Genomic DNA, 14,502 nt, shown 5'->3' on the forward strand with positions numbered 1-14,502 from the left:
CTTGCCATCCTCCCCCCTCCCCAGCCCAGCCTCGCCTTGATCTTCAACTCTCCTATTCACACACACACACACACACACACACACACACACACACACACACCGCCTTTGCTCATCCCTCTCTGCCCTGCCAGCCTGGTTCCAGTTCTCCTCCTCCAGCCTCAGCCACCACCCAGGCTGGATCCTTCTAAGCAAGGGACAAAGCAGTGTTGACTAGAGCTAGCCAAGGCCACGTGCGAAGCTTTCTCCAATTTTGTGCCTGTGTTTGCTTTCCTGGAAATACATTCACTTTTATCTCACTGACCCTATGGTGAGTGATGAGCCCAGTATAGCACAGCGTCCTTCAGTGGAAGAACTAGGGGTGTCTGATGATGATGGTGATGATGATGATGATGATGGTGATGATGATGATGATGATGATGACGATGACGATGACTTCACCCTGTTGGCCGTAGGAAGGGGCCCTAGGCCCTCAGAAAGTACAGAAGGAAGCAGCAGCTTAGGAAGTGTATGGCTCCTAGGCACCAGAAGGCTGGCCCTTCTCTCTGTACCCGCCTCCGCCTGGACATAGGATCCCACTTCACTTGTCACAAGCCCCCTTATCCCTACCCTGGCTCAGATGCAGCAGAGTGGGGGGGGGGTCCTGAGATGGAATCAGCTGAGGCGTAGGTGGCTTGGGGTGCACAGCCTGAGCCACCTAGGAAGGGAAGTTTTTGTCCCTTCTTCCAGTACCCCACCCCCACTCAAACCCCAGAAAAGCAAACAGCAGGAGGCCCCCCAATCTGTTCTGCTTCCCAGTCTGCCTGAAACCTCTATATTCCATCCCATCCCGCCCCCCACAAGACCAGCAGTGCAGGAGGGCCAGGACTGGGCTAGGGAGGGCACCCAGCCTTCACTGCAGCCCCACCAGCTCAGTGATGGGCGGAGCATGCACCATTAACTCCTCATAGCGATTGAGGAACAGCTGGAATCGAGCCAGGTAGGAGTCCTCATTATAGGGCAACTTCTTGTCATGAAGAAACTTTGATACCAAGGGCTTCACCTGAGAGACAGAGAGAGACACACAGGAGAGCCCTCTGAGTCGCTGGCCCGCCTGCCCGCCCCAGGAGCTCTCCTCTGTCCAGCCCTAGCCATTACCTGTGTGGGAAAGTGAGGCTCAGTGAACTTGCCCAGTCACACTGCTACTAGGAAGCCCGTGTGACTCTGACCTAAAACCCTTTGTCACTTATACTCCAGGCCGGCCTTCCTAGGTGACCTTTGAAGAGGCCAATGAGGGGACTCAAGGTTCACATGTACCCGGAGGCTACCACTGTCCACCCTCACACGGGCCCATCCTCCCACCCCTCTGCCCAGCCTTTGGCTACCTTCAGACACATGTGGTCAGAGAGCCGAGGGAAGAGGTGATGCTCCACATGGCAGCTGATGAGTGAGTGGCCGAATGCCCAGTCCAGCACTGGCTGCCGTGGCAGGTTCAGCACCCCCAGGGTCATCATGTGAATCCGCCTGGGCTTCTTGTCCGGGGAGAACATGGGCAATCCGATGTGCTGTGATAGACATAAGGCTCACACCCTGCAGGGGCTTAGGCACCAAGCATATGGGGGCCTGTGGAACCCTATGGGTGTGCAAAACAGGGGTCTAGCCCAGCTCCAGTGCTGACTCAGACTACAAGTGAGCTGAGTCTCACATCTGGGCTTCTCTCCATTTGGACAATGAAGAGCTTTGTCTATGCATTTTTTTTTTTTTTTGAGAGCCCATGACTTTTATGTCCGTGACTTTGCCTGCTTGCTCTTGTGACCCCATATGCCTCACACTGGTGGCATTATTTTTTTTTAAACTTATGTGTCAAAACTCAAGTAGAGCAAAGTGAGGGCCCGGCCAATGCTGTGAGGCAAGCCAAGAGCAGGGCAGGAGACCGAGGGTCTTTGAGAACAACCCGGAGTTCAGCATTCAAATCTGGCCCCATTTCTATAGGGAGACCTCCCTGCTTCCCGATGGGTAAAGACCCCGGTTAGATCTCTCTCAGCAACTCCCAGCGCTCAACACATCTGCAGCTAATTTGTTCATCCCCCATTGTGTCCCATCTACTTGTCTTCATTTGGCTGGAGTACTTGCTCACCTCCAAGTACCCTAGGCCCAGCGTGGTACCTAGCCAAGAAGGCACTTGTATGGACTAGTTGAACGAAACAGCAGAAGGGGGAGCCCAAACTTCACCTTGAATGAATGAGTAGGGTTTAAACTGGAGAAGAGGAGCTGGAGGGATGGCTCAGAGGTTGAGAGCACTGGCTGCTCTCCTCCGAAGGTCCTGAGTTCAATTCCCAGCAACCACATGGTGGCTCACAACCATCTATAATTAGATCTGGTGCCCTCTTCTGGTGTACATGCAGGCAAAACACTGTGTGTATATATGATAAATAAATACACCTTTAAAATAAATAAATAAATAAACTGGAGAAGAAAACAGGGAGAGTCTCTCCGGGACAAACCAAAGGCCTCAATGAAACCCAGACTTCCTGTGATGACCCACAGGGACAGGGGAGGAGCAGAAATTGGGGGAAGGCTCCTTTGGTGACCTCTCTCTCTCTCCCGAAGCCTTGGGTCTAGCCTCCTGTCGGATCCCTATAAATGCTCCTTTTCCCTGCCTGGATCCAGAACAAGGGGACTTACCTGGAAGATGTTGACATAGAGAAAGGGGTGGGCGAGCAGGGATCTGGCGAGCAGCATGCAGGCCAGCGCTGAACTGGGGCTCTTGAAGCCTGACACGTTCAGGAACATCCAATACTGAGAATAAAGGCCCAGGGAAATGAAGGCCAGTGTCCGCAGGGCTCTCCTCAGCTCTTCCTTCCTCAAATGCGCTGTCAGAGGGGCAAGAAGTACGGTAAGGTGGACCCATCATGAGCAGGCTCCCTGGTACCCAGGCGTGTTAAGGTAGAGGGACGCTCTGGATGTCTTCAGTGAACCCAGACAATAGGAAAAGGAGGTCTGTCTTCTGAATGGATAAGGAAGTGTAAGTCCGAAGCAGCCTGGCCAAGGCAAGGTCTGCTCCTCCATAGCCCCATTCTCCTACTCCTGGGCACTGTCCGGTGATAGCAATGACTGTAGCCTGCAGTGTGGTTTGTGTGGGGCATCTACAAAGTGGTCCCCCTCACACTCTTAAGATTTTGTTATAATTATGGTGTGTGTGTGTGTGTGTGTGTGTGTGTGTGTGTGTGTGTGTGTGTGTGTAAGAGCTGCTGCCCATGGAAGCCTGGGATATTGTTTGATTCCCCTGAAGCTGAAAGTTTCCGAGGATTGCGAGCTGCCCATCCTGGATGCCAGGAATTGAAGTGTGGGCCTCTGGGATAGCAGGAAGCCCTCTTAACCTCTAAGGCATCTCTCCAGGCCCCTACAAAAACTCTCTTACACCCGTGGTCTCCTTATGATTTCACACTATCCTTGAACAAGTGAAGAGCCTGAGGCAGGCAGGCGAAGTACCCGCCCACAGTCACCAGCCAGTAAGTGAAGACCAGCCCTGGACCAGGTCTGGGGTCCTTTCCACACCATTTGGCTGATGTTGGCCATCTTGACTCCCAGCTATCTTCACAAAGCAGGGTCCACAGGAAGGAAGGAAAGAGGGCCGGGACAGGTCTAATCCAGTACTCACCAAGAGCTACCAGTGGGGTTAAGATGGGGATGGAAAATGGTCCAAGGAACATGTAGACGTAGCGGTTGAAGAAAGGCGCCTTCCATGTGCTCGAGTCTCCCAGCCCCACCACGTTGGTGTAGCCATGGTGCATATTGACGTGGTTGAGCTTAGCAAACTCTGCGGGAAAGGCAGTGCATACCTAGAGAGGAAGCCGAGAGGGCACTGGGTCCCTTGGACACAATTGAACAAAGCAGAACCCAAGGAGCCTCAAGAACACGTCCCCTCTCCCCAAACCCTATCACTCCTGAGCCTGCCTCCCTCTGCATCCACAGCCAACCAACCCTGTCCATCATCTCTCAAGCATGTGCGACCCCCAGAGTGGCAACACACTGCCGTCTACTCGGTGTGGCTCTGCAGAGCATTTAGGGTCAAGGAGGTTGGATCCCCGGATTGCCACTCTCCACTAGCCACCAGCCAGGAAACTCCTCAAACCCGAGACACTGTCGGTGCAGGTAAAGCTGAAATCCACCACAATTTTGTGTGTGTGCCTGGGAAAAGGCTGTACCTTCGTGACACTACTGGGCAGCCTGAGCTCAGAGCAGCAGGGAAAGGTTTCCAGAATCTGATTTGAAGGTGCATGGGGGTCATTTTTTAAAGAGCCCACCATACAGGCTGGAGGGACGTTGGGTACTAGTATGCGCTGAGCCAATATCTCCCCCGAGTGACTCTTTTTGACTTGAGTCCACAGTGAGATTCTCCAACGCCAATCACAGAAACACAGCCCCGCTCACTGGCTCTCACTGGCTCGGACTCACTCAGAATGTAAAAGAAGGGCTAGGTTGTTTCTTATGCAAATGTATGCAGATGAACATGCAGATGTGAGGCTCCAAGTGTTTTGTCCAGGCCAGAAGATTTTGCGGATGCTGGTGAAGATGCTTTCTTGTTTCAGGGAGAAGGGGAAGCTTCCTAATACCTACCTTACAGCTGGATAGACTGCAGGGGTGTGCCCTGAGCACCAGGTCTCAGAGTCAGGCCTGCCTTGCCCACTGGCTCACCAGGGTATGTTTTATACCCCAGGGTTGTCCCATATAATGGAAGAAGCTAATTCCTTTTACTTGTTTTGTTAATTAGTGTGTGTTTGTGTTATGTGTGTGGGCAAACAAATGCTGTGATGCATGCATGCGTGGAGGTCAGAGGAAAACTTCGTGGACTCAGTTCTTTATGCAGGTTCCAGGGACCAAACTCAGATCACTAGGACTGTGTGTGGATGCTTTTACTCTCTGAGCCATCTCTGCGGTGCCAGCTCCCTCTCTTCCTGTTGGAGGTGTGGCCTTTTTGGAGTAGGTAAGCTCTTGTTGGAGGAAGTGCGTCACTGTGTAGGTGGGCTTCGAGGTTTATATATGCTCAAGCTACACCCAATGTAGACGCAGTCTCCTCCTTGCTGCCTGCGGATCAAGTTGTAGACCTCTCAGCTCCTTCTCCGGCACCATGTCTGCCTGCACGCTGCTATGCTTCCCGCCTTGATGATAATGCACTAGACCTCTGAAACCGTAAGCCAGCCCCAATGAAATGTTTTCCCTTATAAGAGCCTGGAGCCTGACCGGAACTGTGTATCTAGAGATAGGTACCCACAGATTCCTGGAGGCTTCTCAACAAAGTCCCAGGCACAAGCCCAGGCCCTCAGGTGTGGCTTGTGTGATGTGACTTGCCTTATGAATAAGAGCCGATCTAAGGCTATTTCATAACTAGGTTTCTAGGTGCCCCCTTTTTCGTTTGTGTGTATGTGTGTGTCTGTGTGTGAGTAGGCACATATGCCCAAGGGCCCATCTGAGGCCAGAATGGGCCACCAGATCCCCTGAAGTTATAAGACAGTTGTAAGCTGCCCAACATGGGTGCCGGGAACTGAACAAGGCGAGAGCACCAAGAGTCTTAACCCCATCCAGCCTCCTCAGTCCCATTTAGATGTTCTCTCAGAGAGAGAGAGAGAGAGAGAGAGAGAGAGAGAGAGAGAGAGAGAGAGAAAGAGACAGACAGACAGACAGACAGACAGAGAGGGAAGGGGGGACGGTTTGGGGGAAAAAGAGGAAGGTGAATTGTAGTATGTTTTATATGTCCTTTACTTATTTGCCTAAAAAACAACGGAAATAAGCACATGCTGCTGCATTACTTGTAAAAATAGATTCTTTTCCACCCCCAGCTGCCTTTTTTGTTGTCATTGTTTAAGGCAGGATCTGAACATGCAGCCCAGGCTGGCCTGGAACTCTGTCTGTCTTTCTGCCTTGGCCTTGTGAGTGCTGGGATTACAGATAAACACCACCGCCCCCAGATGTAAAGGATCTTTTACAAGTCTTACCCAAGGGATTCTCTCCTCATCCAGATCCAGAGAAAGTTCCAGAAGCCTCGAGGTTGGCGTGGCTTCTTGAAAACCACTCACCAACCTCCGAGGTGGGCGCCTTCGGGAAGACCCCAAAAGCTCTCTATCTCTACAGCACTCATACCCTGAACATCCTCCACTCCCCCCAATGTTTTGAGGGTGGTATGGGGGGGTGGGGCTTCCTCTTGACAGTTCTTCATTTAAGAACTCTCATTCATTTATGTCCTCGTGCAGTTGTTTCTTCACTTAAGCATCCTGCAGCACCCGAGGGTGTCCTGGGGTGGTGGGGGGAGGGGGTGGGGACAAAGGGGTTCCATGCTTGGCCTGTGGGAATCCCAGGGGCATGTCTGAAAGATACAGGACCCCATCCCATGGTTCATTCTGGCCCAAGCAAGCTCACTGCTGCCAGGCTAAAACTCAAAGGGCTCCCTTCTGTGGCCCTCACCAATGTCCCTCTCTTATTCTAAGGGTGGGTAAGCCACACCTCTGTTCACACCTCGCACCTGAGGACTCACACTCAGGCCCTTGCACTTCCCTGACTAGGACAGCATGTGAAACCCCAGACTGCAGTGACACGCATGTCATAGTTAGGGTGTATTTATTTAAAAAGGAAACACTGGTGCCTTATTTGAAACTCAAACTTATCTGATTGTTTTGACTGATAAATCTACTGCTGAGGCCCCACCACTCAGAGCTGGCAAGCAACTGCCTGTTCCCTGGATACCAGCCAGAGGGTTCTTGGGCAAGAGAGGGAGCTGGGCATACATAGTCTGCAGCCTCCCTGCCTGAGGGACAATGACCGTCTCCTTTTCTTTCTTTCTTTCTTTTTTTTTTTTTTTTTTTTTTGTTTGTTTGTTGAGACAGGATTTCTCTGTGTGGCCTTGGCTGTCCTAGACTCACTTTGTAGACCAGGCTGGCCTCGAACTCACAGAGATCCGCCTGCCTCTGCCTCCCAATTAGTGCTGGGATTAAAGGCATGCGCCACCATGCTCGGCTTCCTTCTTCTTCTTTCTGGTTTTTCGAGACCAGGGACGCTATGTAGCCCTGGTCCTCCTGGGACTCACTCTGTAAACCAGGTCTCACACTCAGAGATCGACCTGCCTCCCAGAGTGCTGAGATTAAAGGCTTGTGCCGCCACTGACTGCTCCAGAACCCTTCTTTCTCATCCTGCCTGTACTGCTGCGCCCGCTCCTGGCCCTTTCCAGCGTGGCCCCCACTATGGCTTTGGCTCCCACCTGGAGATTTTGCCTTTGACTCTTCTCAGCCTCCACTCCTCCCCGCTTGCACTAGATGGCACCCAGCCAACACTGTCCTTCGCTGTCCAGCCCCCCACCCCCCACCCCGTCCCTGCATCCGAGCCTGGCCCTTTCATTATCGCCCCCAACTTCCTCCTGGCTTCTACCAACAACCTCCAGCCAGCTTCTTGCTTCACCTACCACAAATCAAACTGGTAGGGTGACCTAGTTTCAATCCAATTTAGGTTGTGATGTAATCGTATAGCTGCTTTTTTGTTTTGATTTGAGTCGAGTTTTTAAGACCACGTTTCTCAGTGAAACTCATCCTGCAGGCCAGGCTGGCCTCCACCTCAGAGCTCTGCCTGCCTCTGCCTCTTGAGTGCCGGGATTAAAGGCATGCGCCGCCGCCACCCCGTTTACGCTTGCTTTTTAATCCTGCTGGGTAGTTTTGTGTTTGTTCGTTTGTTTTTCTTTTAAAACAAGGTCTCTAGTCCAGAGCTGGTCTCAAATTCCCTGTATCACTGAGAATAACCTTGACCTCCCAGTCTTCCTCGGTGCTGGGGTGACAGGTGTACACCACCAGGCCCATCCTCGGTGCTGGGGTGACAGGTGTACACCACCAGGCCCGTCCTCAGTGCTGGGGTGACAGGTGTACACCACCAGGCCCGTCCTCAGTGCTGGGGTGACAGGTGTACACCACCAGGCCTGGTTTTGTGCAGCTCTGATGTTCAGACTGGGTTTTTGTGCATGTTAAGCAAATATTCTACCAACCAAGACACAGCTCCAGTTCCTGCTTAACAGTAGAAAATAAAACAATGAGGGAGTCACTGGAGAAGAACATGAAAGAGACTAATACGGCCCTGACCCTGACCCTGACTTGAGGAAAACTTACCCCAGACTGTTTTTGAAGCAAAATCTCACTATGTAGCCCTGGCTGTCCTGGAATTCAATCTGTAGACCAGGCTGGCCTCGAACTCACAGACATCTGCCTGCCTCTACCTCTCAAGCGAGCACTGGGATTAAAGGTGTGCGCCACCACTTTCTGGCCCTGCCCCCTGGACTTTTTAAGCTCTGCCTCGTGGCAAACCGTCACCTAGTCACAGAATAGATTGACTCTTTAAACTAAGTATATTTGGCTACAAGGCAAAGTGCCCCTCCCTCTGCCTGGCACACGGCCTCCCTGGCCCTCTTCACGTGGGCCCCTGTGAGAGTCTGGTAGCTTCTACACACCTCAGTAGCTACTCTTCTAAAATTCTCCAGGGTTTCTCTGCCTCTGCACCACTGATAGTGAAGACTAGGTCACTACCCCCACCCTCACCCATTGTGTGCACATGTGTGTGCACGTGTGTGTGTTGTGCATGCATATGTATGTGCACATGGGTAAGTGTGCATATGGAAACCCTGAGGAAACATCCTCAATCGCTCTTCCACCTTATTCTTCGAGGCAGCATCTCTCAGTCCAGCACAGAGCTTGCCAATACAGTTAGTCTTGATAGCTAGCTTGCTCTGGGGATCACATCGTCTCTGCTTTCTGAAGTGGGACCTACAGGCAGGCTGTTTTATGGAATTCTGGAGATCATGGGAAAACTCTCATCCCCACAGCCTGCTCATGTCGCTTGTTGCAGGGGCTGTGCATCTTGAGACTCTACACAGGTGATAGAAAGGCAAAGAACTAAACACACACACACACACACACACACACACACACACACACACACACACACATACACGTGCGAGCTTCAGCTTCCTTGGTTTTGATATCAAATGACACATAAATATCATTACTTAGAGGAAACAAGAACAACTGGTCCAGTGCACTACACTTCTTTGTTCTACATTGAGATGTTCTGTGGATCTGTAATTATTATAAGACTTGAAAGTTTGGGACTGGAGAGATGGCTCAGAGGTTAGGAGTACTGACTGCTCTTCCAAAGGTCCTGAGTTCGATTCCCAGCAACCACATGGTGGCTCACAATTATCTATGAGATCTGGTATCCTCTCTGGTATACATGCAGACATAACATTGTATAATAAATAAATAAATCTTTAAAAATGTAGATTCTCATATCTTGTTTTAAAAAAAAAAGACTTGAAAGTTTGTATATAGCACTGTATTTTGTACTGAATATCAGCACTGGTCCTCTAAATAGAAATGTAAAAGGAGAGAGACTATAGTTAAGGGTCGAGGGCTAGGGTACAGCTCAAAGATGGAGCAGGCACTTGTCATGCACAAAGGCCTGCGTTCAATCCCTGACACCAAGAAAAAAAAATATCTATCATGGCCACTTTTATTCAAACAAGAGTCCTGGATGGGTTCAAGTGGGAGGACATGAGGGAAGGGCCAGAGGGCACAGCCTTCATGGGGCCGCACTGAACTCAGCCAATGGGGAGCAGACGAGGATCATGACTAGGCTTGGCACAGTCTGTGGTTGGTACCACAGGGGCCTGTGGATGGTGACAGGCATTCCCTTGTGTGACATCCCTCTAGAAAGGGCACAGCAAGCTGTGTGGCATTCCTAGTGGACCAGCTGTGACTACACACACACACACACACACACACACACACACACACACACACAGCTGAGTCTACAAGGAGGATTTAAAGAAGAGATATTTTATAATAAAGAGCTTTGTGACTGGCATGGCTGGCTCCCGCCCACACATGGGAGCATCCTTGCCTGTGACACTACAAGCCTTTCAGAGGTTAATCCTTCTCAAACTCAGGACATAAACAATGTGGCTTACTCATTCTACCTTGCCCCTAGCCTTCTGGTAGCCATCCTAGCATGGCATCCTTCCCTGGCATATCCAAGGCTATGCCCAGCAGCCCGGGTGATGTAACCAGGATAGAGACTGCTTTCTAGGTAAGGCAGGGTGGGAATTTTCTTCAGGTAGGCCAGAAAGGGGTCTTCAGAGAAAACTCGTGTGGTGTGTGTGGCTAGGGGTACGTGAATACAGCCTAGAGTGGTAGACCTATTCTAGCCTGTCTATTCCAGCTCTCCAGAGCCACTGCATGAGAGAGAGCCTGGTCCCACACCAGCTCAGAGCCAGCAGGTCCCAAGATGATACTATCAAATGCTGGATTACCAAAGAAAACCAGAGGGACCCAACTGATGCCTGCAGCCGCAGACTCTGTGGGACCCACTAAGGAACCCAGGGCCTAAGACCAGACGTCCTGTGCGACATTGTCTCCAGGGGTGTAGGTGACAAGAGGAGGATGAAAGGGAGGAGGGACCAAGGTTACAAGTGAGATCCAGGCATCCAGGAAGGGTCCTGTGCACCCTCTGAGGTTTGCAGGGTACGAGAGTCTGTCCTTTGCACCAGGTAACCCAATACCAGCACCTGCTAGGCTCTGCAGCCTCTCAGGTAACAAAGCACCAAACAACAACAAAACAAGCATCCTCAGAAGCAGCCCATGCAGCTGCCACTGTGTCCCCACCAGGTAGAAAGCACTAAGCAAGGCCATGGTTCATGGAAAGCCTCTGGAAAGTCTGCACTGGCTCATCCTCCAATGCCCTCACAGGGTTAATGAGGAGGCAGTGTTTCACACTTGCAGATTCTGGATTCCGTGAAGAAACTAACCCCAGATATAGAATTAACCACCTTGCTTAAGGTCAGGGCAACTATTGGGCCTGGGACTCTAATCAAGGCTTTGGAAAGGCTACAGAGATGTCGCCCCATACAAGCCAGCTAGGGGCGCAGTGCCCCACACATGGGAACCAGTCCTAGAGAGAAGCCAGAGTTATTCCCTAAAGTTGGAAAATGGAGATGCCCCCCTTCCCCTCACTACGTTACCTGGAGAGTGTGACTAACAAAACTACCTCTGCCCTGATCACAGCTCCGATTGCTTCTATGAGCCAACACAACCCCGGAGCAAGGCATCCTGGAAGGAAGAAGAAAGTCTGTCCACCTTTGGCCTAGTGCTACAGAGAGGTAAGAAGATAAAGGGACAGGAACTATGTTGTGAAAAAGGTTTCTGTTGCCCAACCAATGAAGGTTATCACAAGATAAGCCAAGATAAGCCATTGCCATGTGGGGTGCCCACTCACTAACACCAAGTCCACCAAGGCTTGGAGGACTACACCAACACATACACACAAACTGTACTGCACGCTGCACACTTGGATCGACCTGCCCACTGCAGCACCTGCCTGCACTTGCGGATAGACACACAGAGATACCCCACCTCTGCCAAGCTCACCTCCGTAAAGAAAATCATCAAGATCTTGCTCCATCGTTTGGATTCTGTGAGAGCACTGTGGGAGGCCAGGTGGCTGCCCTTGACTGTGAGTGTGTAATGGCACACACCCAAGATTGTGATGCCGGTGGCAAAGGCCAGGATATTATGGAAGCGGAGGCACAGAAACCCTGCAAAGAGGACAGCCAGGAATCAGGATCTTCCATTCGCTTTTGAAAATATGGGCCCAGACCCAGGTACACACACTTCCCCAGATCCCAAGCCAAAGAGGGCCAGCCCTGGGCCTGTGCTGGAAAGGTTCTTCCAGAAGGGTGGGTTGGCTCTCTCTGTAAGGATTTGGGGCGCAAAATCCAAGGATATTCTGCTGTCTCATTCTGCCAGGTCAGCGTCCTGAGCCCCAGCCCTAGCAGAGATGCGGCTGAAAGTCACATTGTGCCCTGTAGAACACGGTCTTCCCTTCCCCGCACGTCACCATCCCTTTCCCCATCCATCCAGGACTCCTTGCGCAACTTTTCCCTCCACCACTTTCACGCAGCGGACTCTCTCCCACCTCCAGCGGGACATAGGGTGGGCATCCCCAGCTAGACTTTGGATGTAGAGGTGGAATCCAGAATCCTGGAATCCCGAGGTTCCCCTTCCAGCCTGCACCACTTTCAACCGCGCGCCCGCCACCCCCACCCTCAGCTGGTGCTCCTCTCTCACCCGCTGGCAAGGCGAGAAGGCTGAGAGCAAGAACAGCGCAGTCCACACCATGGCGCTCCCACCACGAGCTCGTCCGCACCACATCCTGCACCTGCCGCTCCAGCTCGCTCAGCAGCACCTCAGCAGCGCTGTCCCCCAGGGGCGCGCTGTGAGCGGGCTCCATCGGTTCCCTGGACACGGGGCTGGTGACAAGCCAGGAGAACTTGGAGGAGTGGGTGTGTGCGCCGCTGACCAGTAGAGTACACTCGCGGGGGGAGGGGGGCGGGGAGCGGAGCCACGCGCCAGGCTGGGCTACCCCGAGGTGGCGAGGTCACCGCGAGAGGTACGAATCGCTCGCAGCCGAAGCCTTAACCCCGTGACCTAGGCGGAGCCTAGATGCAGCCTCCCTGCCAGCCCGCTGCACCAAAGCAACCTGAGGAGGGAGGAGCCAGGCCAATGCACTGGGTGGAGAGGTGACCCTGAGACAAGAACCGACCTGGGGGAGAGGGAACCGGCTAGGGGAAAGAAGAAGACCCACGAAGGCCTTAGCTGTCTCCCCACTTCCTCTCCATCTCCTCTTAGTCTCCACCTTGGACGCCTTGTTCTGCGTCCTTAGCCCCCCAAACCCGAGTATTTCTCTTTAAAATTTTTTATTTCATTGAATTATTAATTTAAACGTATAGATGTGTACAGTGTCCATGTGGAGTTCAGAAGACACCTTGTGGGAGTCTCGTCTTGCTGCACTGTGTGGGTCCTGGCACCCCCAACCCAGGTCATTAGGCTTGGCAGCAAGCCCCTATGCTACCTGAGCCATCTGTGACTACCTCAGGACCTTCCTCACGAACGTGCATTTTCATATTCGGTTACCTAGAACGTAGCTATTTCTGGATTGCTGAAGCAGAAAACCCAGGGACTCACTTTGCGGATAGGGAGCGCATGACCTGGGGAAGGGGGAGGGGGTCCACTCTGAGTGTGGGTTTAGCAGAAGTGACCTTTGCAAGCCAGGTAACGATTCAGGAGATGGGATAGCTAGCTACGGAGAAAATGTGTTGAGAGGTCGCCACTAGAGGAGGTGGGTGGGCATAGTGTCCACTGGATGGGGCAGCCAAGCCTGAGACTTGAGAACTTTTCTCTCCCTCACATTGTGTTGATCCCGCTGCCCCCCGCGTGCCTGAGGTAGTGTTGTAGCCTGCTTAAACTCTATATCCCCTCCACTGAGACCTGCTTAGTTCCTAGCACAATTGTGGCTCCTCTGAAACACCAGCTATCGCTCTTAGCTTATCAGAAGCCATTTTACTCGTGAGTCTCCACTTTTATTATATGGTGAAATTCAGTTCAAGTTCCCAGAACGGATGTGCCTGGAACCAGGAAGGTTCGATGCCTGCTGCTTGGAATAAAACAATAGATGATAAATGCACGTTCGGCTTGGGTTAAAGATAAATGTTGTTCTATTAGAGTTAAGACCACAATATCCTGCTGTTTCATACTCCCAGAGAGCTGGAAAGCCCCCAAGAGCTCTCCTACCCTAAATCCCAGCCAATCAGCTTTAAATGCTTTGTCTAGCCACCTGGATTCATTGTGCTCAGAACAAAATCGATTCTTCTTGTGTTTAGCTAATGAAAATGATGTAATGCTGCCCTCCTCCCCCTTGCTTCCACCTGGCTATTTGGTTGTTACCTCGTTACTGTTTTTTATTATAAAAAGCCTACCTTAGAAACAGACCAGGGTCGTAGTCTGGCTCTTGAGCCCAGATTCTGTCCCTGACCAGTCAGTTTTTGCTCAGCGTTCAAATAAACTTCAGTCTGAGTCTGGTGTTCCATTGGTCAGTGTGTGGCTGTTCTTGAACCCATAACATTGTGGTCCTTTGAAGATAAGCCTCTGACTGCCCTCTCTGCCCTCTTTTCACCTTCATGGTATGCACTCCAATTCTATATCAAAATCTTTTTTTTTTTTAACTGACTGGGGGGGGGGGGGCGGGTTGAAGAGATAGCTCAGAGGTTAAGAACACTGGCTGCTCTTCCAAAGGTCCTGAGGTCAATTTCAGCAACCACATGGTGGCTCATAACTATATATGAGATGTGGTGCCCTCTTCTGGCATGCAGGCAAAATACTGTATAAATAGTAAATAAATCTTTTTTTTTTTTAATTGACTGGGCACACGCACATGCCTTTGATCCCAGCAGAGGCAGGAGCTCAAGGCCAGCCTGATCTACAGAGTGAGTTCCAGGACACTCAAGGATACACAGAGAAACCCTATCTCAAACAAACAAACAAACAGCAGCAACAACTGACTGGGTCTGGTATGCTGGAGACAGCAGTATTTTCCCAGGAGACCCTTGGGCAGGAGGGCACCTGTGAGGGAAAGAGAGCTGTGACTTTAAATCCTCTCCTGGAG

The 14,502-nt window shown here is 51.6% G+C and overlaps 1 protein-coding gene across 1 annotated transcript; it reads right to left on the reverse strand.

Moving 5' to 3' along the window:
• Nucleotides 1-79: 79 nt before the first annotated feature.
• On the reverse strand, nucleotides 80-13,901 carry FADS6 (fatty acid desaturase 6). The gene is made up of 6 exons (XM_084750091.1): nucleotides 12,129-13,901; nucleotides 11,430-11,596; nucleotides 3,638-3,818; nucleotides 2,662-2,849; nucleotides 1,362-1,541; nucleotides 80-1,039 (listed from the first exon to the last, which is right to left on the reverse strand). The coding sequence occupies exons 1-6, from the start codon at nucleotides 12,289-12,291 to the stop codon at nucleotides 890-892; spliced, it is 1,029 nt and encodes a 342-aa protein (XP_084606217.1). The 5' UTR covers nucleotides 12,292-13,901; the 3' UTR covers nucleotides 80-889.
• Nucleotides 13,902-14,502: the final 601 nt, after the last annotated feature.

Source organism: Acomys minous, assembly GCF_964271855.1.
Source record: "Acomys minous genome assembly, chromosome: 12".
Classification (NCBI taxonomy): domain Eukaryota; kingdom Metazoa; phylum Chordata; class Mammalia; order Rodentia; family Muridae; genus Acomys; species Acomys minous.

Bases quoted from the DNA above. Each gene is read 5' to 3' on its own strand.
- FADS6 (XM_084750091.1), bottom strand. From the start codon at position 12,291: ATGGAGCCCGCTCACAGCGCGCCCCTGGGGGACAGCGCTGCTGAGGTG. The intron at 2,850-3,637 runs GTGAGTACTGGA...CCCCTCTGACAG, and splicing joins AACCCCACTGGTAGCTCTTG to CGCATTTGAGGAAGGAAGAG. The intron at 1,040-1,361 runs GTAGCCAAAGGC...TCTGTCTCTCAG, and splicing joins CTGACCACATGTGTCTGAAG to GTGAAGCCCTTGGTATCAAA.